The sequence below is a fragment of the Syngnathus leptorhynchus genome, chromosome 4, assembly GCF_054491065.1.
Source record: "Syngnathus leptorhynchus isolate UIUO chromosome 4, UIUO_Slep, whole genome shotgun sequence".
NCBI classification, from domain to species: domain Eukaryota; kingdom Metazoa; phylum Chordata; class Actinopteri; order Syngnathiformes; family Syngnathidae; genus Syngnathus; species Syngnathus leptorhynchus.
The window spans coordinates 15,422,351-15,449,383 of record NC_141198.1 but is presented as its reverse complement, the minus strand read 5'-3'; the positions used below and the strand labels follow the sequence as shown (position 1 = coordinate 15,449,383).

Sequence of the window (27,033 nt, the reverse complement as noted above, 5' to 3'; positions counted from 1 at the left end):
CGAGTGCCTCGAGTGTCTCAGGCCATGGCAGTTTCATTTCAAGATGGTCACGAGATGCCCACACTTTGATATATTGTCACCACATTTGCTACGGCGATCACGATGACAATCCGAGTTGGTTTGTGCGACTGAGACTGGAAGTGGTACGAATGATGGATGATGATTAGCTGCTAAGAGAAATTGAATATCATCCAACATTTGTCGCAATATGCACCTTCCAAATATATTGGCAGCAACGTTTTGTTTGCTAGCCATCAGCCTCTTGTTTTTAGGTTCTTGCCACCAGTATGAACGCCAGGCATGAACAAAAGAAGGCGTGCATGTTTATATTTGCTGAGCATGTGGCTTGTGCCGGTTCCTGGGAAGAACATGTGACCTTTGCTTGTTCCGGTGTGTGCATCAACGCTTTGTTTTGCGTGATTGTGTACCGACGGATGGACGCTTTGACATCGCGTCACAGAAAAGTGTTTGTGTTCAAACTGAACAACGTGATTGTTTTTGGGAAACATTTATTTTGGGTTTGATACATGTGTGTATTGTTACATCATCTTTTGAGAGTTGAGGATATTTTCCCATTCTTACTTGACAGTCTGGGATCTCCGTTGTTTGCTCTTGATAACTTTTACGATGCATCTCTTTATTGGAAAAAGATGTCATTACCGTTTTGGCCCGTATATAAAATAAAAAAAATTTCATTGAAATAAAACTGAAAAAGGGGGGGTTGTCTTACATTCGGGGTCTAGACAAAGACTTTTTTTTCAAACTTGAGTCTCGAAACAGAGGGGGTCGTCTTATATTCGGGCCAATAGGGTATTTTGGGACGATTCATTTCAGGACAGAACTGAGACTTTTTTGCGATGGGTTATTGTCATTTGATGCAGAAATATTTCACATTTACAGCCAAATGCATTAACCTTTGCCCAAATACGTTTGTCTGGGTTGTGGGCTGTGTTACAAACCACACCAAAGCAGCAAACATAAACATATGACATCACGCCAACTACATTGCGTGTGTTTGTGTGGTTGTTATCAACACTCGTGTGATAGTGCTCGCACACGCACGCTGTGAGTGTTTGTGTGGTCGTTTAGGAGAGCGACGTTAAACAAAAGATGGATTCATCACACAGCGACCGATTTCAGGATGGCCTGGGGGGGAGGTGATGTGATGAGTCATGCGCTGCTGATGGAGTGGGTGGGAAAGAAGGACCCCCCCCTAAAAAAAAAATCAAATTGCCTTTTGTAGTTTTGTCATGCTTTGGTGTTCAAATATTTTGACTATTTTCATGTGAGCAAAGAGCAAAACATTTGGAGTGTGGCCTAATGCAACATTTTCCTGGACAATTTGCATCTCCGAGATAATTGACATCTTTCTAGCCTTTTGTTGACTTTTTATAAACAAATAAAGTATTGGATTGATGTTTACATGCGCAATGTGTAAGTTTAAGAAAAAATAGGATTTTGTGAAGTCAAAGCTCTTTATTAGCTTGTCTATGGTGTTTTGTTTTGTTAGTTAGCATCAAACATACTTTATAAGGGCCAAGTTATATGGGTGTTTGAAATACACGCCGAGTAATTTGTTACTTTGTTTGGTTTGACGGTAAACTTGAACCTGGACTGGCAGTAAACAGCTAGAGGTGTCTTTTTTTTTTTTTGAAGAACTGTTTACTTTCTGGCAAACTGTTGCTTATTGTGTTCATTGCCACCGCACAAGGCTGGTATTTCAAGTTTTTTGTTCAAAAAAAATATATATAATAAATCATCTGAACGATGGCTTATATGTAAAAAAAAAAAAAAAACTCACTCAAGGCACGGTCGTAATAATTTCTCTTATGTGTATTCTTTTTGTGATTGAATGAAAAATATCACTTAACATAAGTTTAAGAAAACCATCTTCATTTGAAAAGCAATATATATATTTTTGTGGCTCACCCACAATTAAACAATATGCAAAACCTTTTTGTCGTCAACTGTAGATTTGTGAACAAATGTAGACTATTAATTGAAAAATGTTGCATTTACATGAGAAACTAGCAGGTTTATGTAAAAATATCTTCACTTAAAATTGCTTCCTTGCCAAGTCTCACTTCTTCCTCATCATCATTCCAGGGGCGTGAGTCATTCCTGTCATGAGGGTGAGGAAAGGTCGAGTGCAAAAGAGGAGACGTGGGAAGCGAAGGAGTCGATGATTCCCTGACTGCATCACAAGTTGCTGGAGGCCTCACCGTGATATTTTTACAAATTTACCAGGTACCACCACCAACAGGGAAAATACATCAAACAACTAAAACCAGAAAGAACAAAAAAAAAACTAGTTTGGTGGGTCGACCAAAAGAAAAGACAATTCTAGATAAAGATTCCAAATTGGTCATGGAAACTAAAATCGGTGAGATCACAGATTACAGTTACCTGACCTGTTTGAAAATGTTTGACCTAATTGTGTTCTCGTAAATGTCACAGCTGGAGGAAGTCGGTTAGTGGATGCTGACGTGCAAAAAAACATTACATGACGCCATGTGTGGAAAAAAAGGGTGCAAACGCATTACAGCTTTAATTAATGCATTTAATTATTGTTTGTATAATTGATTTCGCGTTAAATGTCAGCAGTTCGACGACATGTAACGCTGCTTGTACGAACATGCTAACATGTTAACAAATGCTATCACACAAGAAAACATCACCCAAAATCCTTCTTTTTTTGTATAACTGCTACCATGCAAGAAAACAAACACACAAAAAAACACCCATCTTTATAATTATCAGCATGATTTAACAAATTATGTTTGCTGAAGTGTTACGGGAGAAGACATTGTTCTGGACTGAACATGCTAGCACGTTAGCGTATGCGAACCCACAAGACGTTATTTGGTAAACAGGACACAAAGACACATTCCTACTTCAATGAATCAATCTTGCAATCATTACAGTAACAAGCTAACACAAGATACTTTCTAAATGAGCTAATACTTGTAAGTATCGGTAGTGTCGCGCCTTGTATGTATTATTCCAACATGCATATTTGTCATTCCGAAGCTTTGAAGAGCATGTAAGGAATGTGGAGTATGCCAGGAAGTCCCCTGGGAATGTCTCGCTGTCTCACACACGGAGTTGACACCACAATGGTGACCAGCCCAACACATATTGCCGTCTTGTTTCCTACATGACTTATGAACAGATATGCTGATGTCGTCATTGAGGTGCTCCAGACGTGACAAAGACCATTACGACACAAGAATGCCACTTCAAAAGAGATAGACTCCATCCTCCTACATCATGAGATATTTTCTCACAGGTATTCACAAAATGTTTGGTTGGGTTATTTTGTCTATGAGTAATTGAGCAAAACAATAATAGCTAGCCTGCTTGGCTAACATCAGTACTATGACATGCTAACCTTTTCAGAATACATCTGTACCATTATTAGGAGTTACAATGATGACAAAAATAATTCACCAGGCCCTTGATGATCACGGTAACCATGTTGAGTCGCTACCTCTATTTTTGGATCAACTTAACTGTTAAAATGTAAATTATGGGCCCTTTTTTTTTTCCCTGAGCACCGTACTACTATGTTATCAACTTTAGCTCTGCATCCATTTTTGGTCTGGTCATCCTTGAAGGGGGATCCCTCCATCTGTGGTCCGTTCTTGGGGTTTCTTCCCTTCAGATTTTTTTTTTTTTTTTGTAATTAATGGCGGTACAAATAAATTTGATCTGAATAGTTGATGATGGTAGGTAGTGATGATATAAATGAAGATAAAGAATGATGATGTTGATGATGATGCTAATGCTCATGTTGATGATTACGAGATGATGAAAATGATAATAAGTGATAAAGAAAGTGATGAAAACAAAGCCTATGAATCTAAAGATATGTGCAAGTGTATGCATGTGTGCGTTGTTGCTCAACATTTAGTCACACTGTTAAGGTGCATAAATGAAACACACCCTGGACGCACCCTGGCGAGCAAGCACACAGGAATCCTCCTTTTTTTTTCTTTTCTTCTCATTCTTTTGATGATGAAAAGTATGTTGAAAGAAAGTAAGTTCCTCTTGCCACCTGGCAGGAAACAGGACACGGTAAAAGGGTGTTTGCCTGATGCCATACAAGGAGCGCTTAGTGGGCTCAAATTTTGCTCGCGACATGACTTAACTCTGTGTGTGTGTGTGGTGTGTGCGTACGTTTTTGTGTGTTGCTTGGGCACTATCACACCATCCTCTTCCTCATCTTCCTCACAAACAACATTCATGCGGTTAAAAACATGTGCTAGCATGACAAAATGAATGCACTTTGCCCCTCGTTTGGTGTGACACAGGATGAGGCCCAAGAGACAAAAATAAACAGTCACATGACTTGCATGAGAGCTACGTTTCAGAGCTCCACCCGACAGATCACGATCCTCTTCATTGTATGTTTATTATGTAATTTATATGTATATATATTTCCCCACATTCTTATTAACCTTTCCCATTCTCATTTAGACACTTTCTATTACTGCTGTGGCTAGCAACTATTTCGAGGACAGATAACATTTACAGCTCTTCCTATCATCGAGGAGTTTTGTGAGTTTTTCCTTGCCGTTATTATTTTTGTCCACTTGGGGTCGTCCTCACATTCTATACTGTAGTATTGTGACGTTGGATGTGTGGGGCTTTAAAAGGTAAGGTTTGACCTGTTGAGTAATGTGGCAGTGAGCCAATTAGAGTGTAAAGTTGGCTGTCGTTGAAGCAGGATAGCAGCTTTAAAAAATAAAAGCTATCAAAATATATATATATGAACAATGAAATAAATCGTCACTAGTTTGTGAATTTTTGTCAGTCGCAAGGAACCTAAGAAAAAATTAGAAAAGAATGGAACGTATCTAGTTTAACAGATTACTAAAAGAAAAAAAAAGGCTTTAAAAATTAACTAAAGATGGCACGAGATAAATACAACTGACAACAAGCTCCCAAGTCACCTTTCATGTTGGTCTTGCATGGTTGCTTTTTTTTTTTTATTGTTGTTGCAAGTCTGAAACTTTTTACTCTGTAGTCATATCTCCATATGAAACAAGGACTACAGAATGTGGACGTGTAAAACGTTCAGAAGACAAGACGCAAACCCCTTGAGTGCCTGAATGTTACACTCTGCTACCATCTTGTGTCAAAACGCAAATTTTATATGAAAAGTTTTTCTTCCTGGAAAAAAAACATGGAAGTAAAATATTGACTAAGCACTGAATAAATCGTCATTTGAATTTAAAAATGAAAAAGTATATAAACATTTATCGAAATTGTTGCGATTTGTATCCGATTGGACGTTTAGGGTTATGAGTGTGACATCGGCGCGGTCTTCCCACCCCCTCAGCACCTTCTTGCGCCTCATCCTCGGAAAACGGAAGTGACGTAACTGTTTTTTTTCTTCTCTCCTCGAGCCGTCTGTCCTCCATGACACTCATAAAGTGAACTTCAGCGAACAATCCTGAAACTTGAACGCAAGAACTTTTCTTAAAGTTTGCCCAACTTTGTTCAGGGAGCCACCACGTACGCTAACGTCGACGCGCACGCAAGCGCCCGTGGTGGGTACGCGCACATCGAGCAGCGCGAGGCAAGCGTGGACAGGTAAGAAAAAAAAAAAAAAATCACACACAACAACAAAAGTGATGACGTCAAATACAAAGGTGGGCCTGCTTAATGTCACCTACGAGTGCGCTCCTTGGTGTCCATTAATGACAATTATCGAAAGTTATGAACGTACACGCCCGGGCGCGCGCCCGCGCGCGTGTGATCGAATTACGTGCATGAGCACGGACGCTGTGATTTAAGGACAAACTTCTTCTAGTTACCAGCTAACTTAGAATCCACACGATTTCGATTTTTGTAAGATAACATGACGTCATCAACATGAAGTCAGAGCTATGTAGCACTATAATAACTTTGTTTTGCTCTGGGTCTCCACATCTATCTGTCTGTCTGTCTATCTATCTATTTTGCTGTCATTGCATTGCATTGCATATTTCATTGTCATGCGGATGGTTTTCAATCTCAGAGTATACGACAAAAAAAAAAAAGAACAATTTCAAAATGAGTTTTTCTTCTATTTCTTGGAATCCTTTGGCTGATCATGATTAATGCTCCCCGGTTCACAATCCTTTGTATCGCTGCTGACTCTGTTTTTCTGCCAACAAATCCATCTCTCAGGCAAGATCTCAAGCTTGCTTGCCTTTATCTCTCCATAAAATCCATTAAATCTTCTAGTCTTCTTGTCATCAGCGGAGGTTCAAAGGAGTAGACTGTTTAACAAAGATAGTACGCAGTATGATATTTTTTCAGATGTTCAGGAGTTAAAAAAACGCCTCGAGGTGAAAGACGATTGCTAAAATGCTTAAATAAAATGTTTCATAGTGTGGCGGGAACTCTGCTTTGAAGACAACTGACATTTAATGAGTTCATTTAAATAAACATACCTGGAAAAATCTACTGGAGTGCAGTAAAGTATTTGTACATTGTTACTTCCCAAACACTGTTTGTGTATCTCGCGTGTGCTTCAAAACTCTCGTGCCAACAAAAACTAAACGTAACACAACACGCTCGTCTGTACATGTCATGCAAAGTTCCTCAAGTATGAAATGCAACATGTTCCATCCTGCATGTGTCCTTAATAAGCTTATTTGTGTGTTTTCATGTTTCCAGAGATGTAGTGTGTGTGGCCCATCATGCACTTCTTCCTGCTGCTCATCCTTCACGCCGCAGCAGCCGTCGCACAAGTCGACCCAGGTAGGTACACACAAAAAGAAAAGGAAGAGTGGAAGGATAAAGCGAGGGGGGGAGACGGGAGGAGGGGGGGAAGAAAGAGCAAAAAAAAAAAAGAGTGGGATTGTGCGTGTGCGTGCATGCAGCACACTGTCGCTATGCCCTGGGCATGGAGGATGGGCGGATCAAGGATGATGACATCACAGCTTCCAGCCAATGGCACGAGACCACAGGACCGCAGTACGGCAGGTCAGCATTATTGTCTGAAGGATTGCAAAGATGATGAATAAATGTCTAGTTCAAAGTCGATTGTTTATTTCAGGTTGAACCGCGAGGACGGCGACGGTGCCTGGTGTCCTGAAGGCCAACTGGAAGCTTCCGATTCTCAGTTCCTGCAGGTTGGACTCCTGTTTTCTTTCTCAGAGTCAGTGTCAAGTGTTGCGTTTAAGAATGCGGGGAAACAAGAATGATGAGGCGGAGATGGCTAATCCGGGAATATGTTTCATGCTTTACGTCTTCCACGTTTTCAGGTGGACTTGCGTCGTCTGACCTTTCTGACGGTGGTGGCTACTCAGGGACGCTACGCCCGCAACGGCATCGAGTTTGCCCGAGCGTACAGCCTAAACTACAGCAGGGACGGAGTCATTTGGAAGTCATGGAAAAACCGCTTAGGAGACACGGTGGGCATGCGTGTGTACATGCGCGCGTGTTTGTGTTTGTGTGGGCACGCGTGCGAGCATATTTGTGTATACGTGCGTGTGGGTTTACGTCCAAAATCCTAACCGGACGTGTGTGCCCGGTGTGATAAATGTGAGGAAGGAAAAAGAAACAATCTCACCGCCTGTGCTCAAGGCACATGATCACCACAGGAAGTGAGATTAGCACTTCCTATCAGCCCTAGTTGAAGGCGGAGCCTGACGCAGCGAGTGTTTGTTGTGCGTACAGGTAATGGAAGGCAACAAGAACGCATACGCGCCCGTCATCAATGACCTTCACCCTCCGGTGGTGACGCGCTGGGTGCGCTTGATTCCTCTCACTGAGCTATCCACCGTCTGCATGCGGGCGGAGCTGTATGGCTGCCCCTGGGATGGTAGGCCAGGCCCACGTGGAACGTCTTTGCACTTGATAGTGGTTGACCTTTTTGCGTTTGTTGTCACCAGACGGTCTGATTTCGTACAGCGCCCCCGAAGGGCAGCAGATGACGCAGCCAGGCCTTCCCAACGCCGTCCTCAACGACTCCACCTACGACGGCGCCCACCAGAAGAGGTGGGTTGACCCGCTACTAATGCGTAGCCCTGCTTCATGTGCTTGGATATTAACACTCATGGAATATGCAAATATGTTAGCATGCTTTGTGCTAGCATCTTGTTAACCTCTTGACCATAATGCCAGGAAAAAACACAAAAGGGCCTTTAATTAAAAAAAGTTTGTTTCACTTCCAATACTGCCTAAAGTTTGATTAATTTCAAATTCAATTTCAAACTATGGTATTTCTGGACTATATGCCGCAACTGATTATAAGGTGCACCAGAAACAAATAAGAAGATGTTGGGATTTCCATGAGCAATTAATTGCCTTTTTTTTTTTTTTTTTTTTTTTTAAGATGGGTGTCCATTACTTACTTTCAGTCTATAATGCTACATGTCAATATGATGTCATGCTACCGTACTAACATGCTTGATTTAAAAATGCTAAAATACGTCGTGCTAAAATTGAAACACGCTTTAACCTAACACGTGAATAAAATTCCTGCTCATTACGCTTCATTTTGACCAATTAAAGTTTGGCGGTCGGTCATGTCACATGCTGTCTGTGACCGATCACTCTCATGCCATCAGGAGGTTGTCCGGCGGTCTGGGCCAGCTGACGGACGGCGTGATTGGGCTGGACGACTTTCTGTTGACCCGTCAGTACCCAGCGTGGTCAGGGTACGACTATCTGGGCTGGAGGAACGTCTCCATGGGAGCAGACCAGAGCGTGGAGATGGAGTTTGTCTTTGATCGGCAGAGGAACTTCACCTCAATGAAGGTATGCTCTTATTTCGAAATACTTACTTCCCTTGCTTGACTTATTTTATCTTGACTTATTTACAATGATTATCCTCTTCCCGATGTGCCTTAACGTCACTTGATGTACTGAAAACGTTTCTTACGATTGTTTTGTGTAGGTTCACAATAAAAAAAAACAACAACTATTTTTCCTTCTTGTTTACTTCCGTTGTGTCCCATCGCTCTTATTTTGAAAAACCTCATTAACCACAGTGTCTTCATGTATGCGCTGTCTCACTTGAAAACATTGAAAACCTATACAAATTTGTCAACTTTATGTGTTATATGGTTTTTATTTGGAAAACTTTCCTACTTTCTTTGCTTAGCGGACACTCTTATTTTTGAAAAACATTCAAAATATTCACTCTTATTTTGAAAAAAAAAAGTTATTTCTTTGTATACTTCCTGTGTATGTCTTGATCACGCTCTTTCTTTGACAATCCTTCCTTTGCTTCCTGCCAGGTCCACAGTAACAACATGTTTTCCCGTGGTGTGAAGATCTTCTCATCAGTGTCGTGCTGGTTTAAGCCCCGGCCCTTGTCCACGTGGGAGGCCGAGCCTGTGGTATTCCACACGGTTCTGGATGACCGCAACCCAAGCGCTCGATACGTGACCGTGCCGCTGGAGCGCCGCGCTGCCACCGTGCTGCGTTGTCGCTTTGCCTTTGCAGACACCTGGATGATGTTCAGCGAGGTTTCCTTCCAGTCGGGTAACACAGACACACACTCACGTATATTACGAAGCTAACACACAAACACACGCATTGTGGTATTTCTCCATTCGCCATCAGAAGATGCATCGATGTTGGTGACTCCGCCGTCCGTCAGCGATTCCACCACGGTCCCGTCCATATCGGGTATGACCTTTCAACGCTTTCCTACTTCAAATTCCCGCCGTTATCCTCTTCATCATCTTGTTTGTCGTGTCTCGGCTAGCCGCCGACCCGTCTGCCAGTGTAGCGCCCGACAACAGTAACGCGCCCATCCTGATTGGCTGCCTGGTGAGCATCATCCTTCTGCTGGTCATCATCATCTTCCTCATCCTGTGGTGTCAGTACGTGTGTAAAGTTCTGGAGAAGGTAAGTAGGATGGGAAAAAAAAAGTGGCAGTGTTTTAGAAACATTCAATATTTACATTTTCAAATGTTTCATAATTTATTGATGGCTGTCTTTGTGCACTTTTGTGTTTTTGTATGAAAAAATTCAGTTCATTGACTTGCCTTAGCACACAGGGCAGATCTAACACATTCAATATGGCGGACACGCTTACCGGCTCAAGGCGTGATCGATTCATGTATGGAGGTTTCCTCCCTGCAGGCTCCCCGCAGGATCTTGGGGGAGGAGATGACGGTACGGCTGTCGTCCTGCAGCGACACCATCGTCCTGCAAACCCCACCTGTGCCCCCCCGCGCTGGTAAGCCACTGGGCGGACGGGATCAACTGTATGTTGTGTAAACCCCGCCCATTGTCCAACCCCCAAGATGTGATTTAGTATATGGAATATGATGTTTTATTTACAATAATGACCTCTAGGCCTGGTCCAGTCGGACCCCCACTATGAGCGAGTCTTCCTATTGGATCCTCAGTACCAGAACCCTGAGGCACTCCGGAACAAACTGCCTGAACTCTCGCAGAGCGCAGAAGCCTCAGGTTAGCCACATGCTGCTTCACTTGACTTCTTTGCCTGTGTTGGGAATCACTCCGCATCCACTAGATATGACCTTTGGTTGTGCGTAGGCCATTTTGTAGTGCGCTTAATGTACGGGCTGTGGAAAAGAACAATGGTCAGTTCAAAAAAAGCTAAAAGTTTTCCTTCGGTTGAGTGCCATAGTTTGCAATCAAATTTGAAAAAGATGTTGAAGTAATTTATCTCACGTTTTTATATCTCAAAAGCCTGGTGCTTCAATAGGGGGTGTGTAGACTTTAGAAATAATTTAGAAGGCAAAGCATTGTCAGTTGAAGGTTACAATAAGACTAAAATATGAACTAAAAGACTAATTTACTCAAACGTCAATATGTTCAATGAAGCCATCATTTTCAAATGCCTTACTATCTTGATGGATTCATGAAAATGAGCATAAATGTTACAGTCATCATAAAGCGCTGTATAGCAATTACAGAGTCGTGAGTGATTCCAAACACAGCTGCCTTCTTCTTCCTCTTCTTTTCCCGCTTTTTCTTCTCCAGTCTCCTAACGCTGACTTCCTGTCACATGACCTCAGCCTGCTGCACCCAAAGGTGACACAGTTGAGAAAGAAGCACCGGTTTTAGCATCTTAATTCCAATAATAACGCCATGATCCGTGTTTTCCGGCGGCAGCGTGCGGCGGCGGCTATGCCGAGCCCGACGTGACACAGTGCACGCCGCACCAGTGTTTCCATAGCAACGCGCCGCACTACGCCGAGACGGACATCGTGCGTCTGCAGGGCGTGACGGGCAGCAACATGTACGCCGTGCCCGCCCTCACCGTCGACTCACTGACCCGCAAGGACATCTCCGCCTCCGAGTTCCCGCGGCAACAGCTGATCTTCCGCGAAAAGCTCGGCGAGGGACAGTTCGGTGAAGTGCACCTGTGCGAGGCCCAGGGACTGGTCGGCTTTCTTGGCGAGGAGGAGGAGGAGGATGATGATGAAGGGGGTGCGGCTGGGCGGGACCAAAATGGGCGCGCCACATTGGTGGCAGTTAAGCAGCTCAGGGCAGACGCCACGAGCCAGGCCAGGTACGATCACATGAACACTTGGCAGTTCGAAATACAGTTCGGTTTCAAATTTAGCGTCAATTATTCGAGCGTGCCGCAGACAGCGGAATCGGTAAATGATGAGTTTTCGGCCCAATGCACGCAGGAACGACTTTCTGAAAGAGATCAAGATCATGTCGCGGCTGAACGACGCCAACATCATCCGACTGCTGTGCGTGTGCGTGACGTCCGACCCGCTGTGTATGGTGACGGAGTACATGGAAAACGGAGACCTTAATATGTTCCTGTCGCAACGTGAGATGGAGAGCACGCTCACGCACGCCAATAACATACCCTCCGTCAGGTGAGCCTTTTTATCATAGAAAATCAAACAATCTCATGAAATATTTGGTTGATTTGTATTCTGGAAGAAAATACAAGTCAATTATAATTCAATGTGGTCCTCGAGCACAAAAACGTTTTACCCAGCCTCGTGTCACCTTTCGCTCCGCGTTGTCCCCGGCAGCCTGGCGGACCTACTGCACATGTCCGTGCAGATCTCTTCGGGCATGAGATACTTGGCCTCGTTGAACTTCGTGCACCGCGACCTGGCCACCAGAAACTGCCTGCTGGACCGTCGCCTCACTATCAAGATCGCCGACTTCGGGATGAGCCGGAACCTCTACAGCAGCGACTACTACCGCATCCAAGGCCGGGCCGTGCTGCCCATTCGCTGGATGGCCTGGGAGAGCATCCTGCTGGTGAGCGCCTCATCAGTCCTTTCTCAACCATTCATTTCGTAATTCGAAAATCTACTCAGCAGTTATATTATTGAACCAAAAGCAACAGACCGCAAAATAATCGAACGACCGACGGTGAGTCTTGGCCCTCTGACCTCTGTGACCCTCTCGTTAACCTCTCCACAGGGCAAGTTCACGACTTCCAGCGACGTGTGGGCGTTCGGGGTAACCTTGTGGGAGATCTTCACCCTGTGCAAAGAGCAACCTTACAGCCTGCTGACGGACCAACAGGTCATAGCCAACACTGGAGAGTTCTTCAGGAACCAGGGCAGACAGGTCAGAGCAATCGCAGCCCGCACCGTGGATCGACAATGCTAAAACATCTCACAGACTGGCCAGAACGGCTGCTTATCGTAGACGCCATTGACTAAACCGACCCCTGACCTAAACCTCCTCTCGATAGGTGTTCCTGTACGCTCCTCCGCTCTGCCCCCCCTCCCTCTTTGAGCTGATGATGTGTTGCTGGAGGCGAGACATCTCGGACAGACCCTCCTTTGAGGGGCTCTACCAAGCCCTGAGGCCCCACGTCAACCAGTGACCTGGGACTCCCGACTCGGAGGACCTCCCCACAAGGCAAGAGGAGATGAATGGAAACAAAAAATCTGGGGAGAAACATTTCAAACTTTTTCCAACTTCTTTTCAACCAAACTTTTCAAATCATTTTATATTTTATTTGGTACCTTATTTTTGTGGCTTTTTGGCCCTCAAAAACCATCCTCTCATCCCTGTGGTCCTTCTCATCAAGAAAGCACTGTGTGTGTGTGAGCGTGTGTGTGCTGTCCGTTATTAGTACTTTCTGTTTGTGTTCTAAACACACTGGAGCTCAGAGGAGGGTCAAAGTTTTAAGTTTCATTTCATGACTGTTGTTGTCTTTGTGTAACACACGTGTTGTAGCAACACTTTCCACTTTATACGTTCGTGCCATCTCGAATGTGGAACACGTGACCACATTTATTTGTGTGTATTTGTGTCAATTCTGATCATTTATGAGCTAAGAACACGAAAATGTGGTTTGTTGAGTGCAGCAAATATTACATTAGCTCATTCATTAGCTGACAAATGCAACATGATGCTAACCTTTTGTTATTTTTTAGTTCCATTTCCTAGCGCAGGTTTGGCTTATTCGCAACAGCAAATCAAGTGTGACACTAACCCGTTGTTAGTCTGACTCCATTTTTTTAGTGCAGACTAGTGGTTAGCTTCACAGCTAACTTGGTAACAGAGATAATTTTCTCCCAATTTCACCATAGTGGCTAGCATTATTGCTAGTATGTTAGCAGCGACTTGTTCAACATTTCACTCACCCATTCTTCTTCTTTGGCTTAGTTTCCTTGCTCACACACTTGCTCAGGCTTCACAGTTAGCTGGTTAGCAACAACCAATTCATCGAGACGCTATTCCTACCACACTCGCTATCTCACCCTATTGGCTAGTTCCTTCACCACTACATATTCAATGTGAGTCTATCAGGTTCTTGTGACCATTAGCTCAAGCTAGTAAGTAGCATCACAGCTCACTTGTTAGTATTGGCTAATTCAACACGTCAAAGTTTGACGTTTTGTAAATAACAAATTGCCAGCTTTAAAGAACTAGATCGATGATGTTATAACACGCATGTCCACAGTTTTCAAAAAGAAAGTTATTTGATAGTGAACATCCACTTTAAGCTCAAAGAGTCGACTACTGGAGTTTGTTTGCAAAAAAAAAAAAAAAAAATGTTCCGAGTAGTATCAGCTGCTAGCTCGCTTGCTAAGTGGATATCTTTCCGGCGTTGTGCAGTAAAAATGTTCAAACATTTATTTAACGTAAAACTTCACCATCATATTGACGTGAAAATAAATTAGCATTTTTTTTTGATAATTTGCTTTGTTACACCTTTATCCTATTGTTACTTGTTTGTGTTTTTTTAACCAATTTGGGGATTCACGAGAACTAGGCTACATTCTAAGCTTCATGCTAAATGTCAAGAAGAAGAATGCAACGAAAAGTGATGCAAAACATGAGAAATGAGTGACTGTCTAACAATCAGTTGTTTTCCTTATTTAGATTATTTCCAGCTTCATGTTATGTGGGCCACAATTTGTTTTTTTGTACATAGACACTTTTAATATATCACCACAAGCTTTGTAATCTCCCCTCTTTGTTTACTTCTTGAATAAATAAGTGGCCCACTCAGTGGCAGTTTCCCCTCATTTCCTACATGGCTGTATTTTTGTTGACATGAAATTGTCGATGCCGAGTCAGGGTAACCCGTTCTGTCATTGGCTCACTGGCCGTTCCCTGGTCACACCCTGCTCTTAAACATGTTTTTAATCGGCTGTGATGGCTCATAAGAAGTTTTCCTACACGTAGCAAATTGACGCAGCCGCCGCAGCTATTGTCTGATGTTAGCATGCCTTTACGTGCCCGACACACGGGGGGGGGTAGGCCCTCTCACCCGCCGGGCCCCCTCATTACGGCCCTGAACACCTGCTTCCTATTGGACAAGCTACCGAGCCTTTTATGTTCACCAGATGCTTATTAAACTTTACAACTTTAAGAGCGTACGCTGCTAGCGGCTAACGCTAACTCACGAATGAACCCTATGAACTGTAGACTGTTAAATGCCATCAGGATTTTTTTTTTTTTTTTTTCACAATCACAACTGTCTTTTACTGGATTGTTTTATGTATACGGAAAAATGTCGTTTATCAAGGGACAAGCGTTCCACAACCTTTTGCTAATCTGTGTTTAAAAGAAAGCAAATTTTTCAGTTTAAGGCCCTCACATAATTCACACCCACACATAACACACTAAAATGTAATACAATACTCCTTTATCAATATTCCTAAATTCTCATTATCAAAAAACTGGAGACTATACACATGTATACATTATGTATGTGTGTGCGTGGATGCACGTGTGTGTTTTACAGCATGCCAGTGGGTGGGTGGAGGAAAGTGCTTCAATTTCATCTTTACTTTTAAAGCATCCTGCACTTCCAGCAGGGGGCATGGGTGGGTGTGGGGGGGGGAAGGCGGTCATAGAAGTGAAGGGCCTCCCCAATAAAAAAGGAGCCCAAGAAAAGAAAGTTACTTGCCGACTTACCTGAGGATCAACTTTCACCAGGCAGCTTCAACGAGTTCCATTTTTCTTCTTCTGGCCGGCCTGTCAATCATCTCTCCTTGTAGATAGACGCAAACAAAATGTCTTCATCATGGAGTCACTCACGAGGAGCACCAGATGCACACTATGTAGGAATTTGGAAAACGAACCTGATCCATTCCTTTATTTTCTCCCCTCGATTTTATTCCTGCTGCTGCCGTTGCTCTTCCTTCGGTTCCTTCAAGCTTCGGCTAGAATCGGTGGCGCCACGTGGCATGTTGCGCAAGATGTCATATTCAAGGCCCAAGCAGCGTCCGTTAGGAGGTCCCTGTTGTTACTCGAGAAATAATTATTAATATTGTCCCTGAAGTGCATCTTCAACTCTTTTGGTGTTGGGAAAGTTGAAAATAGATGTTCCTAGTTCTGTTTTATCGTTCATGATGGTCGCTTGTATTTTCTGGAAGTCAAAAAATAGTTGTGTGTCATTATTAATCCTTTATTGTGCCTTTCTACCGTTAGGTTGCAGCAAGCATTTAGCTAGCTACCTAACTATGCCCGTACCCAGGAAATGCATTTTTTTCAGGATGTCACGGGTTACAGAACATCTTGCTGTCAATACTTCAAATTCCAAGCAAGGTGGTGAAGTCGTGGATGAGTGTGCCGCCTGTCCGCCCAGTAGCTTGTAGCTGGTGGCAAAGAAAAAATATCTCAGCTAGCCTGGGATATATTTTTGGGACTCACTGTTGGGTTGTTTTGGCTTAATAAAGTTGCTAGGTGAAATTTTTTGGTATTGTATTTGATCGTTGCCGAAATTTTGTTTTAACCGTTGAAATTCGGCGGGGTTGTCTTCTCTGTAGTGCCAAACATTTATGTTCACTCAGAGGGACTTCAAAAATTTGACAATTATGACTTGCCGACTTCAGTTTTGTATTCTCTTCATAAAAGGTTACTGTCAATTTTCTTGTCGTTTTGTTTCATGGAAGCTGAGGTAACTCCTCCCCTACAACACACACTCGCACACACATGCTCCTCAGACTTTATGCGAGCTGCATACTCCAGCACAAGAAGAACAACAAGTAGAGGATGAAGTACGTTCCTGTGGCCGTCTTTGTGTTCTTCTGCTGTTCTCTACCGACAGGAAGCGGAAGAAGCGCTCAGCAGAAGCAGCATGCGGCACAGGCGGCAACAGGAGGGTTGACGCGAGGGTTGACTTGGCGCCACAACGGGCAAGTCTTCAGCATCTCGAGTCGGGGGTCCCGCTACCAGCTTCCTTCACGGAACAGGAGCTCTTCCGGTAGCGGCGTGGTGCTACTCGGCAGAGGTAACGAGACCTCGGGCGCAATCCCAGCTGTCCCACGGGTGCCAGCGAGTCGTGGGGCTGCGCAGTTACGAGCTATAGCGCGTCGGCGATCACCACTATCAGACCCAAGACCAGATTCTGCAGAGGACAGGATGGTCGGAGATGATCCGTACAACCCGTACAAGGTGTCCAACTACTACCAGTACCACAACTACTACAACTCCTACTACAGACCCAGGGCATGGACCCGACATTGGCACGGGTATGGAACCAGGTACCACCAGAATGGTAAGAAATGTCTTTTTGATATCAAATGTATCATTATGGCTTGAAAAGTCAGACAAGATGATTCCCCCTTGCTAGGAAGAGGCTACCAGTTCACGAGGTAAACAGACCTGACCTGACCACTACGTAAAACCAACTGATTGTTGTTGAACTTGTTGTTTGGAAACGATTACAGTTTGCAGAACTATTTGTTGTTTTCATATCACTGCACGCAGGTCTTCCAGATCTGGTTCCTGATGCATATCACATCCAAGTGGGCGCCTACATCCACAGAATTCCCATGTACAACCTCCGCTGTGCAGCTGAGGAGAACTGCCTGGCCTCGTGAGACACACTACCCTACGACACAAAACAATTTCATCCTGTGGAAAATTTCTTCTGTCATCTTTGAACACAAAAATCTACTTGAATTCATTTGGATTCAATTTGATCCAGTCTGAATCAGTGAATCGCATCAATCCAGGGGAAAAATGTACTTAAATCCAGTCTCAATCCATTTTAAACATTACGATATTTATTTATGTAGTGCTGTCGCTGTAACGAAGGACTATAAATCTTGTCTAGTCTCAATTCAGTTTGTCTATTTAGTCTAATCCAGTTTACATGAGTCCAATCCCCAGTAAAGACGTTCCCTTCCAACTGTGTGGCGATGCCCTCGACGTGCTACAAGTGAGCGAGTATCTTGAGTGTTGAATGCCAAGCTAACTGCTAGCTTGTTTTGTTGTTGTGGCGGAGTTCTGCGAGGTCTGCCGGGGATTACGACACGAGAGTTCTGCTGAGGTTCCCTCAGCGTGTGAAAAACCAAGGAACCGCTGACTTCCTGCCCAACAAAGCTCCATACACCTGGGAGTGGCACAGCTGTCACAAGTAAGAACAAATAAAGCCACTAGGGGGCGCACGTCATTTTGTAGTGTTGGAATGTATAGTGAGTAGAGAAGACTGGAGGATATGCCCGATGTTGTGACCTCAGTGGATCCCACAATGCAGTCTGGTAAAGACCGTTGGGGTCTAGTATAGTCCAGTTTAATCACCAAATTCGGTCCACTTAGAACTGCTTTGTGAACTGCAAATTGGATTGATTTAAATCGCATCCTTGAGATCCTTGAGTAGATCCTTGAGCATCTTCTTTGATCTTGTTCAGTCCATTCATACCCATTGTAGTCATCAGGTCCAGTCTGCTTGAATGTATTCGAGTTAAATCGAGTCTAGTTTACGATAATGGTATACAGTATTACTAGTTTTGTCCAAATGATTCTATCTGGTCTAATCTGATCTGCGGGCTGCGTCAGTCACTTTCACAGCATGGATGATTTTAGTCTGTACGAGCTGGTGGACGCCGATACCAACAAGGCGGTAGCGGAAGGACATAAGGCCAGCTTCTGTCTGGAGGACACTTCCTGCGAGGCGGGATACTACCGGAGATACGCTTGCACCTCACACACGCAGGTCATTGTATGGTTTCACCTGGTCACGTCTTCTTCAAAATGGAGTCTGACATGCCATTCCTCTACGTGCGTGTTCAGGGTTTGAGTCCGGGCTGTTACGACACATACAACGCTGACATTGACTGCCAGTGGATCGACATTACCGACGTGGCTCCGGGAAAATACAAACTCAGGGTTAATTTTTCTACTTGAAAAATTTGCGCAATTTAATCTGGTTTTGTCTGATTTAATCTGGTCTAGACCAGATTGATTTACTGTAATTCATATGAATTCAAATTAATCGTCAGATCAAATTTCATGTACTGAAATTTTCATGCACTGAAATTGTGCGTAATCCAGTTTGATCCAGTTCAATCTGTACTTGACCAGTTCAATCTAATTGCATCCAATTTGTTCCCATTCTAGATATCTACTTTTGTATTTAATTTAATCAACTCAGGTTTTTTTTACTTTAAAGAGTATTCAGACATCAGAACAATCAAACCATGAAGTCAAGCGAGTAAAACGTGAAAACAATAGTTATCTTGTGCTCTTGACATTAGCCACATGGTACGATGGTGCGTTGATGTTTGTCTTGTTTTGATTGTCAGGTGACCGTAAATCCCAAGCAAAAAGTTCAGGAATCAAACTTTGCCAACAACGTGGTCCACTGTGATGTCCACTACACGGGAAACGCTGCCCACATGTCGACATGCAAGACCACAACATGAGGAAAGAAAGCACTTGATGTAATTTATTCCATTTAAATCCACTTCGGTTCAATTTAATCTCTAATTGAATCTAGTTACTGGTCAAGACTCGTTTTGTCGTGTTGAATGTAGTTTAGTCTAGTCCAGGTTATTGTAGTGTAGTCAGTCTAATTTAGTCTGGTCGATGTGAATGCAGGGTAATCTCATTTAATCTAGTCGTAACCGGTCTAAAATAGTCTAGTCCAGTCCAGTTTAAATTAGTGTACCAATCTATTGTATTGTATTGTATTGTCCTGTCCAAATTAATCTCATGTAGTCTAGTTCTATAAAGTCGAATCCAGTTTAATCAGTTTATGTCCTATCTATTTTGATCCATTTTAGTCCACTTTAATCTAGTGTGGACTAGTTTAATCTAACCTAGTGCAGTTTATTGCAGTCAGTTTTTTCCAGTATAGTTCAATCAAATCCAGATTAGACTGAATTAAACTAGTCTAGTTCACAGGAGTTTAATTAAATATAAATTGTTAACTAATCTAGACCATAATAATCTAGTGGAGTATGATCTAGTTAATTCCAGTTCAAGATGGGGTAGATTAGTTAAATATGAGCTACATGAGTTTAACCTAGTCCTTTATGGTCCTTTTTCTAGTTTAAAATAGTTTCATCTAGTCCAGTGCAGTTTAATCCAGTCTACACAAATTGGATCTAGTTTAGTTTGAAACATCTTGATGTTGTATAGCTAAAAGTGTAAAATGAAGTTAAACTTTTTTTTTCTTTTTCTGATCTTTCAGGAGCTGAGATTCAACTTGGTGTTAAAAACATTCTGATCATTTTCAAACATTGACAAACACCAACATGTACTGTATTGTATTTAATTTGAATTTTAAATGACCATTAATTAAATTTAAAGCCGCGATTCTTGAGTCCTTCTTGCCATGACGTCACTCAAGATGTCTGCTCATCGTGGTGGTGTTGTTGTTTTCCACATTGGCCACTAAAGGGCGGTACTGCTGCGCATTTCTGTGAAAGTCTCTTCGACAGACAGGCTGTCATTATGTAGTGTAATTATAGTTTCATAAACTGCTATAATTATACTTTCATGAAGCTAAATTGTAATTATAATCCCTAAAATTTACAGCAAGAAAGGAGGCAAACTGGAATGTCGCACCAAACATGTTAAATGCCGCATCATTCACGTTCAATTATTATATGTATTAAACAGCACAACCGTACGCACTTAAATGAAAGAGTCGTTTTTTTATTATTTTAATTGTAGGCTAATTGTTTAAATTGTCAAGGGAATAAACCCGTCTAACGGAATCCCTCCTCAAAGATCGTCTATTTCGACGAAGCTCACATCATTGGCCCAATCTGCGAACACTGTAGCTTTAACTCTAGTAAGAGAAAAAAAAATCCAATTTTTAATTGAAAGTACTTTATAAGATTATTATATGATTGATTTTACCTTTAATCGATAGAAAAAATTATTATTATACTTTTTAATATGGACCGACCAAAACAAAACCACCTTCAGTTACGTTGTCGTGCAAAATGGCATAAAATTCGAACTTTTGACGCCTTCTAAAAAAATTTTGCAGTGAAAAGTAACAAATAATTTCATAATCTTGAATACTTAAACCGGCGCTCGGCAAGTGGACGTTAGCCGCATGGGGGGCGGGGTGGGAAGGAGAGTGATCGCTCTTTCTCCTCAGGGCCACTCTATGAGGACATATGTCAAAGTCTTTGTGCTGCAAGCATCGAGCAGCAAAAAAAGGGGAAAAAAAACAACATTTGCATTTCAAGCTTCCCGTCCGTCAGTCGCTTTGCCCCAGGCCGTCCATCTGACCAGGTAATGTATATACTTGATCATCTATGCACCTTTTTAAAAGTCCTCCTTTTTTCTAGCTTCACTTTCTCTTGTCGCCTCCTTTTCCAGCTGTCCGGCTCGCTAACGAGCTAGAGGGGGGCTAATCCGTTAGCGTCGCTGGATGCTAAATAATTAGCCTGCTAGCTTTGTGAATTCTTCACGATTGAGCCAATTAAGGGAGCACAAGAAACTCGCATTTTAATCACGATAAATACGCCTAAAAAAAGAGAAGCAAATTTGTATTATAAAAAAAAATCGCCTTGTAATTAAAGTTCAATCCACTAAGCACAATTGTCTTTCAATATGTTGCACCCATGCGTCTCCTAAACTTTAATTATGACAATTTATGTACATGTTGGATAATATGTTTTTGGTTCAACTGGAGATTTCTGTCTGTTCTATACGATGTCTGATGTTTTCAGACTGTCCCTGAAGGCATCACGGCGAACCCAGTGTTACCTTCAGGTCCAGACTGAAAGTACAACTTTCCAGTGAAAACGACTTAAAACTTTCACATTTATTTTAGTCTTGTCATTGATGTGTGTGATGGAGGATAATGGTGTCGTTTGAACGCTACAATGCCAAATGAGATTTTTATTAATACATTATTACCTTTATATTACTTTTTTAATTTTACTAGTATGTATTTCAGTACTAATGTAGTTTAATCTGTTTTAATTTACAGCTTCCATTGTCTTTGTAGTTGTATCATTATTTTCTGTTATGTATAGCGGGGTTTTACAGCTGCAGCTCTTGTGAAATGCTCTATATGAATAAAATTTTATCGTATTATTGCTTGCAGGGTGGAGGTGATGAGGTGTGAAGATGGAGGTTCCTGAGTATTTGGACTTGGATGAGATCGACTTCTCGGACGACGCTGTGGTCAGTTACACACACACCTCCTGGTTTTGTGATGCGGTCATTAGGGCCTGACCAATATGCAAAAATTGGCAAGACTGCAGAAAAATGGAGTGATTTTTGCAGATATGAAAAGGGATAATATCAATTAAATTGCCTTGTTGTGTTTTTTCAGTATTCGGTCTCGTCTCTGAAGAACATTCCAGAATTGTCCAGACGAAACGATGCTCAGGCAGAGGAGAGAGCCGGTAAAGTTGCATAGTGTGTTAGCTAATGCTAATGCGAATATGTGTGAACTGCATTTCATCTAAGCTTTCTTCTCATATAAGTCATATTCCTTCTCACTTCACTCTTCATTCCCTCCCTCCTCCATTTCTCCACTTCATCTCCACCCTTCTTTTTATTCTTGCTCTGCTCTGCAGCGTCATCCATCAATTGGAGTCGCGGTGTGGCGTCCCACGTGGGCATGGTGGGAATCAAACCCGCTGCTGGGACTGAGGCGCACAGTAAATTCCGTCCCGTGAAGCGGGTTTCTCCTCTCAAGCATCACCCTGAGACCAGAGAGGAGCCTGTTGGCTGGGACACCAAGGTCCGAGAGCAAGACCAGGAGCGAGGAGCGGGTGACGCTAGGCCGCCCGCTAAGGACCACAATCAGCCTTCTGATCCTATGGGAGGGAAGATGGTCGATGGCGCCGGTGCGGGTTCGGGTAAATGCAACGAGAATTTAACTTTTAAACGCCTATGAAGTTTAACCCAATTTGGCTAGCTTAATGCTAACATGTATTGCCATAAATGGGAAAATTAGCCTCGATAGTGATAACTTCCTAAACGGGCAAAGAACAGCAACGCATAGAAATGGAGCATGCAGAAATACTCACAGACATATTGCTAGCTTAATGCTAACATATCAATACCAAATGCCATTGACAGACTATCGGAAATTAGCGACAGTATTTTTGTAAACACGTGAAGCAGCATATCAGGTCATTTTCACGATCATTCGGGTGGTGTTAAGAGTGTCAAGGACCCATTGTAAAGTTTCTTCAAAAACTTCTTTCAGAAATGGTTTGCATTTTTTTTCTCTCCAGCAGGGGCGATCCCAGGGGGCAACCTGGGTGTCTTGGGGGAGCTGGAGCACTACGACCTGGACATGGACGAGATCCTGGACGTGCCGTTCATCAAGTCGTCCGGCCAGCAGACGTCGACGTTGCCGAGGGCCCTCGACAAGCGGCTGGTGAGCTCAAGCAGCGTGGGCGGAGCCACGTTGGAGCGACAGCGCCGGCAAAACAACAAGGACGAGGACAACGGCAGCAACGTGGCAGCGCAGGTACACGCACGCGTGAACGCACAGCCAGGCACTTCGTCAGCAAAATGATCTTCTCCTCTTCATTTTTGCTTTCGTCTCCTCCTCCTCTTCCTTCTACAGATGTGCATCCTGTCTCCCCTGAAGTGGTCGGACCTGAGAAAGTCCAAGTCCCTGGATCCGGACCTGCAGCACCTTCCTCGTTCTCAGTCCTCAGGAAGCTTCCAGCATCATCACCATCATCATCAGGAGGTGCCACTGTCCTCTTCCTCCTCGTTGCTCAGCTGCTCCACGTCACACTCCTCCTTCCCCGAGGGAGGTAAGGACCCCATGATGGGTGGTCGGGACACATCTGCTCATGAACATAGCTTCACCTTTTAGGACAAAAATTGTCACAGAGCTTTGAATCTGTAAAAACATCGAGAATAGATAGCTCGAGAGGCCAGAATCTGTAATGAGCTACTCACAGATGTTTTCAGGTCAGACATCCCGACATGCTAAATATCAACGTGTGCTTGATTGACCCAGACAAGCTGCTGTCGGCCAGGGAAGCACAAAACCACAACCAGAGGTCTGGCCTGGAGCCTCCAGCAGGGGGCGCCGGCGTCCTGTTTCCCCTGCAGGCCAAGCAGGACGCTGCCAAGCTGTGGAGCCCCGCAGCAGGAGGGGGAAGAGGAAGGGGGGGTGGAGCGGAAGCGGACGAAGAAAGCAAGAAGCACAACATCATCAACATCGTCAGGGAAGGTCAAATCTCATTGCTGGTGAGACACTCGCACGCCGCTGCGCCGGACCTCCAGGTTGAAAGCCTTTGAAATCATTCCAATGTGACGTCATCACGTTAACGTCTTCCCGTCAGCCTCACCTGGCCGCCGATAACCTTTCGCTGATCCGCGACGAGGCGGGCAACAATCTCCTGCACGTGGCGGCGTCTCAGGGCCACGCCGAGTGTCTGCAGCATCTCACGTCTCTGATGGGCGAGGACGGACTGAACGAACGCAACCAGCAGCAGCTCACACCCGCCGGGCTCGCCGTCAAGGTCCGTCCGGAGCGGCCGCCTCGCTTCGCCATCGGGGGTCGGGCTTGAGCGTTTTGCCTTTCGTGCGCGCAGAACGGTCACCTGGAGTGCGTGCGTTGGATGGTTAGCGAGACGGAGGCCATCGCGGAGTTGAGCTGCAGCCGAGAACATCCCAGCTTGATACACTACGCCGCTCGCTACGGACAGGTCGCTCGCTGTCCTTGCCGCTCTCTTCCCGTGGCAAATCCCAATCCAATTTCTGTGTTTGTGTGCGTAGGAGAAGGTTCTGCTGTGGCTGCTTCAGTTCATGCAAGAGCAAGCCATTTCCTTGGATGAGGTGGACCACAACGGCAACACAGGAGTACACGTGGCCGCCCAGTACGGACACCTCACCTGTATACAGGTACAATCATCTTTCTGACTCCGATATCAAACTGCCGCAGTATAGCGCCAACTACTGCAGGGGAGAACTTAAAGTCAGAAATGTTTTTATTTTTTTTTGCCTTCGGTATTGGTGGCCAGCAGCCTACTCGATAGCCCGATACTAATACCTGGTATCGGTACCTGGTATCGGTTCTTGCTCACAGATATTACTCGAGTACAGATCCACACACATAAAAGAGTAGAGATAGCAAACCAGTTTAAGGCCACAATACTGCCACCTCCTGGTAGTGTATCTTCATTGCAAGGAAACCAGTGTGAATTGATGGTGGTTCGATGTTTTGATGTTTGCTGCTGTCATCTAGTGGAGGGAGTGCTGAAGTACACTCAGTCTCCACTTCATACTGTATGTTATGATGCATGTTTTTATTTTACAAATTCCAACCATACATGCCAATCTAAAACTGTGATGGTGTACGGGCGTGTGGATAGACGCTGGTGGAGTACGGCTCCAACGTGACTGTGCCAAACCAGCAGGGCGAGCGACCTTCCCAGCTGGCGGAACGTCAAGGTCACAGCCCGTGCGCTCGCTACCTGGTTGTGGTGGAAACCTGCATGTCGCTAGCATCGCAGGTTGTCAAGCTGACCAAGCAGCTCACCGAGTGAGTCAGTGCGGGGGGGGGGGGGGGGGGGGGGAAACACGCCGACAAACATTCAACTCACGGCTCGTGAAGCCTCGTGACCAAACGTGCGGGCGTGTGTGTTGCAGACAAGCGGCTGAGAAGGCAACACTACAGAAACAACTCAACAAATTTGACACCAGGTATCTCACACACACACACACACACACACACACACACACACACACACACACACACACACACACATATGCTGTCTCGCACGCAACATTTCCACACAGTGTGGTTGTGTGTCATTCTCAGCTGTCATCCGTCCGGTACGGAGGCGTGGCCTGAGATGATGCTGAGCGTGGAGGGGACGTCTGCGGACAGCGATTGGCTGGTGCGTCAGGAGGCGGCGCTACGGAAAGACACCTGCGATGCCTCTAAGGTCGGGGCGGCGCCTGGGGGTCCGAGCCGGGAGGGCCCGCGCCGGAGCGGACCTGTGGCATCGGCAGAGAAGCGCGAGCAGAAGCTGGCGCGCCTGAAGCAGATGATGCAACGTTCACTTAGCGAATCGGATTCCGACGCTGCTACCAGACCCGATAGGCCCACCCACTTGCCAGTCAACGAAGAAGAGCCCGCCTCCAAGCACCTCCACCTGGCAATGAGGAAGCACCTCCCCCCGGCCGACAGGAAGCCGATCCCCAAGCCGGTCAATGGCGTGGCCTTCAGCCCCTCCGAGGCAACGGACGCCACGGACGACGCAGCCAGCCCCCCCAAGGCGGCGGCCACAAGTCCCAAGAGTGCTCTCAAGTCGCCGTCGTCACGCAGGAAGACGGCGCACAGCCTCAAGCTCAGGGTCACCTTTAATGAGCACCTGCACCAGGAGGCGGAGCCTAGCAAGGCAGCACCCACCACCAAGGAGTCCATTCCCACAGGAAACTCAGAGGCAAAAAGGCCCTTTGGGGCGCTCAGGTCCATTATGGAGACGCTCAGCGGAAACACAAACAACAACAACAACAACAACACGCACAACACGTCACACAACCAGCACAAGAACAAGAACAGAAGCACTAATGTGTGAACAATTTTTGCCATGGCAACAACTTGTATAATCACACTTATTCATGATGTCACTTTTTTTTTTTTTCTTCAAACAAATGTATTTAAAGTAGGTTGTCACATGACATGTCGCTGATGCTAAAATCAACCCGCTTCAATTTTTATTTTCAAAACGGGCAACACTTCATGACATCAGCATTTTCACCATGTCTTGTCAATATGGCAACAAACTTCATTTAAACCAAGATGTTCGGAACTGGTTGCCATAGCAACATCACTGTTCACTATATCCTTTGTCCAAATCACTTAAGACTTTTTTTTTTGGGTCACACTCTTTGTCATGGTGCCTCTACACCAACAGCGACACCCGACTTAAAAGACTGTCGCAAAATATTTTCCATGAGGTCATCAATTTACTTCTTGACTTGTTGCGTTGGCAACATTTTAATCATGACTTTTTGTACACTACAAATATTTTTCCACACAACCTTATTTAAACGAGATGTGTTTTTCCATCCTGAGCCTCCGAGTGCAGCGGTCCCCAACCTTTTTAGCACCAAGAACTGAATTATTGTCGTACAATATTTTCACGGATACACTCACTCAGCACTTGCGTTACAGCTGCCAATCCGCTAGGGGGCAGCAGTGAACGCAAAAGTGCGCTACCTAATGAGCTGCGATGACATCTTTTCAATTTCATTTGATGCTTGGACCGGTGCGCTTATTATTGTCTTTGAGGCTAATAGCTCAGTGGTCTTATGACAAAAGGAAGAGATGCCACGTTATTTTTATTCCTAAGAAGAACCAAATGAGGTGAAATGTCACGATAATTATTAGCACTTAACACATTAAAAGTTATCTTGTATTTCTCA

The 27,033-nt window shown here is 44.3% G+C and overlaps 3 protein-coding genes across 4 annotated transcripts; all 3 read left to right on the top strand.

Moving 5' to 3' along the window:
• Positions 1-5,325: 5,325 nt before the first annotated feature.
• ddr2l (discoidin domain receptor family, member 2, like) lies at positions 5,326-14,444 on the top strand. Its single transcript, XM_085909203.1, has 18 exons — positions 5,326-5,598; positions 6,670-6,753; positions 6,876-6,978; positions 7,052-7,127; positions 7,260-7,409; positions 7,675-7,819; positions 7,890-7,995; positions 8,568-8,757; positions 9,240-9,486; positions 9,568-9,633; positions 9,713-9,855; positions 10,093-10,189; positions 10,309-10,425; positions 11,095-11,494; positions 11,619-11,816; positions 11,979-12,213; positions 12,379-12,528; positions 12,656-14,444. The coding sequence occupies exons 2-18, from the start codon at positions 6,693-6,695 to the stop codon at positions 12,788-12,790; spliced, it is 2,619 nt and encodes an 872-aa protein (XP_085765329.1). The 5' UTR covers positions 5,326-5,598; positions 6,670-6,692; the 3' UTR covers positions 12,791-14,444.
• A 1,975-nt stretch (positions 14,445-16,419) lies between these two features.
• Positions 16,420-19,076, top strand: lox (lysyl oxidase). Its single transcript, XM_085909318.1, has 6 exons — positions 16,420-16,924; positions 17,137-17,245; positions 17,657-17,788; positions 18,211-18,367; positions 18,445-18,540; positions 18,957-19,076. Exons 1-6 carry the CDS (start codon positions 16,420-16,422, stop codon positions 19,074-19,076), a joined length of 1,119 nt encoding a protein of 372 aa, XP_085765444.1.
• Positions 19,077-20,730: 1,654 nt separating this feature from the next.
• sncaip (synuclein, alpha interacting protein) lies at positions 20,731-27,033 on the top strand. Of its 2 annotated transcripts, none has more exons than XM_085909211.1 (13): positions 20,731-20,904; positions 21,725-21,804; positions 21,956-22,028; positions 22,203-22,487; positions 22,869-23,107; positions 23,207-23,402; positions 23,612-23,844; positions 23,940-24,119; positions 24,192-24,305; positions 24,376-24,501; positions 24,972-25,141; positions 25,249-25,302; positions 25,421-27,033. In XM_085909211.1, the coding sequence occupies exons 2-13, from the start codon at positions 21,748-21,750 to the stop codon at positions 26,181-26,183; spliced, it is 2,490 nt and encodes an 829-aa protein (XP_085765337.1). In that variant the 5' UTR covers positions 20,731-20,904; positions 21,725-21,747; the 3' UTR covers positions 26,184-27,033. The 2 variants fall into 2 exon arrangements, with proteins under 2 accessions (XP_085765337.1, XP_085765338.1); XM_085909212.1 differs by having other exon boundaries at positions 22,872-23,107; positions 25,421-26,186.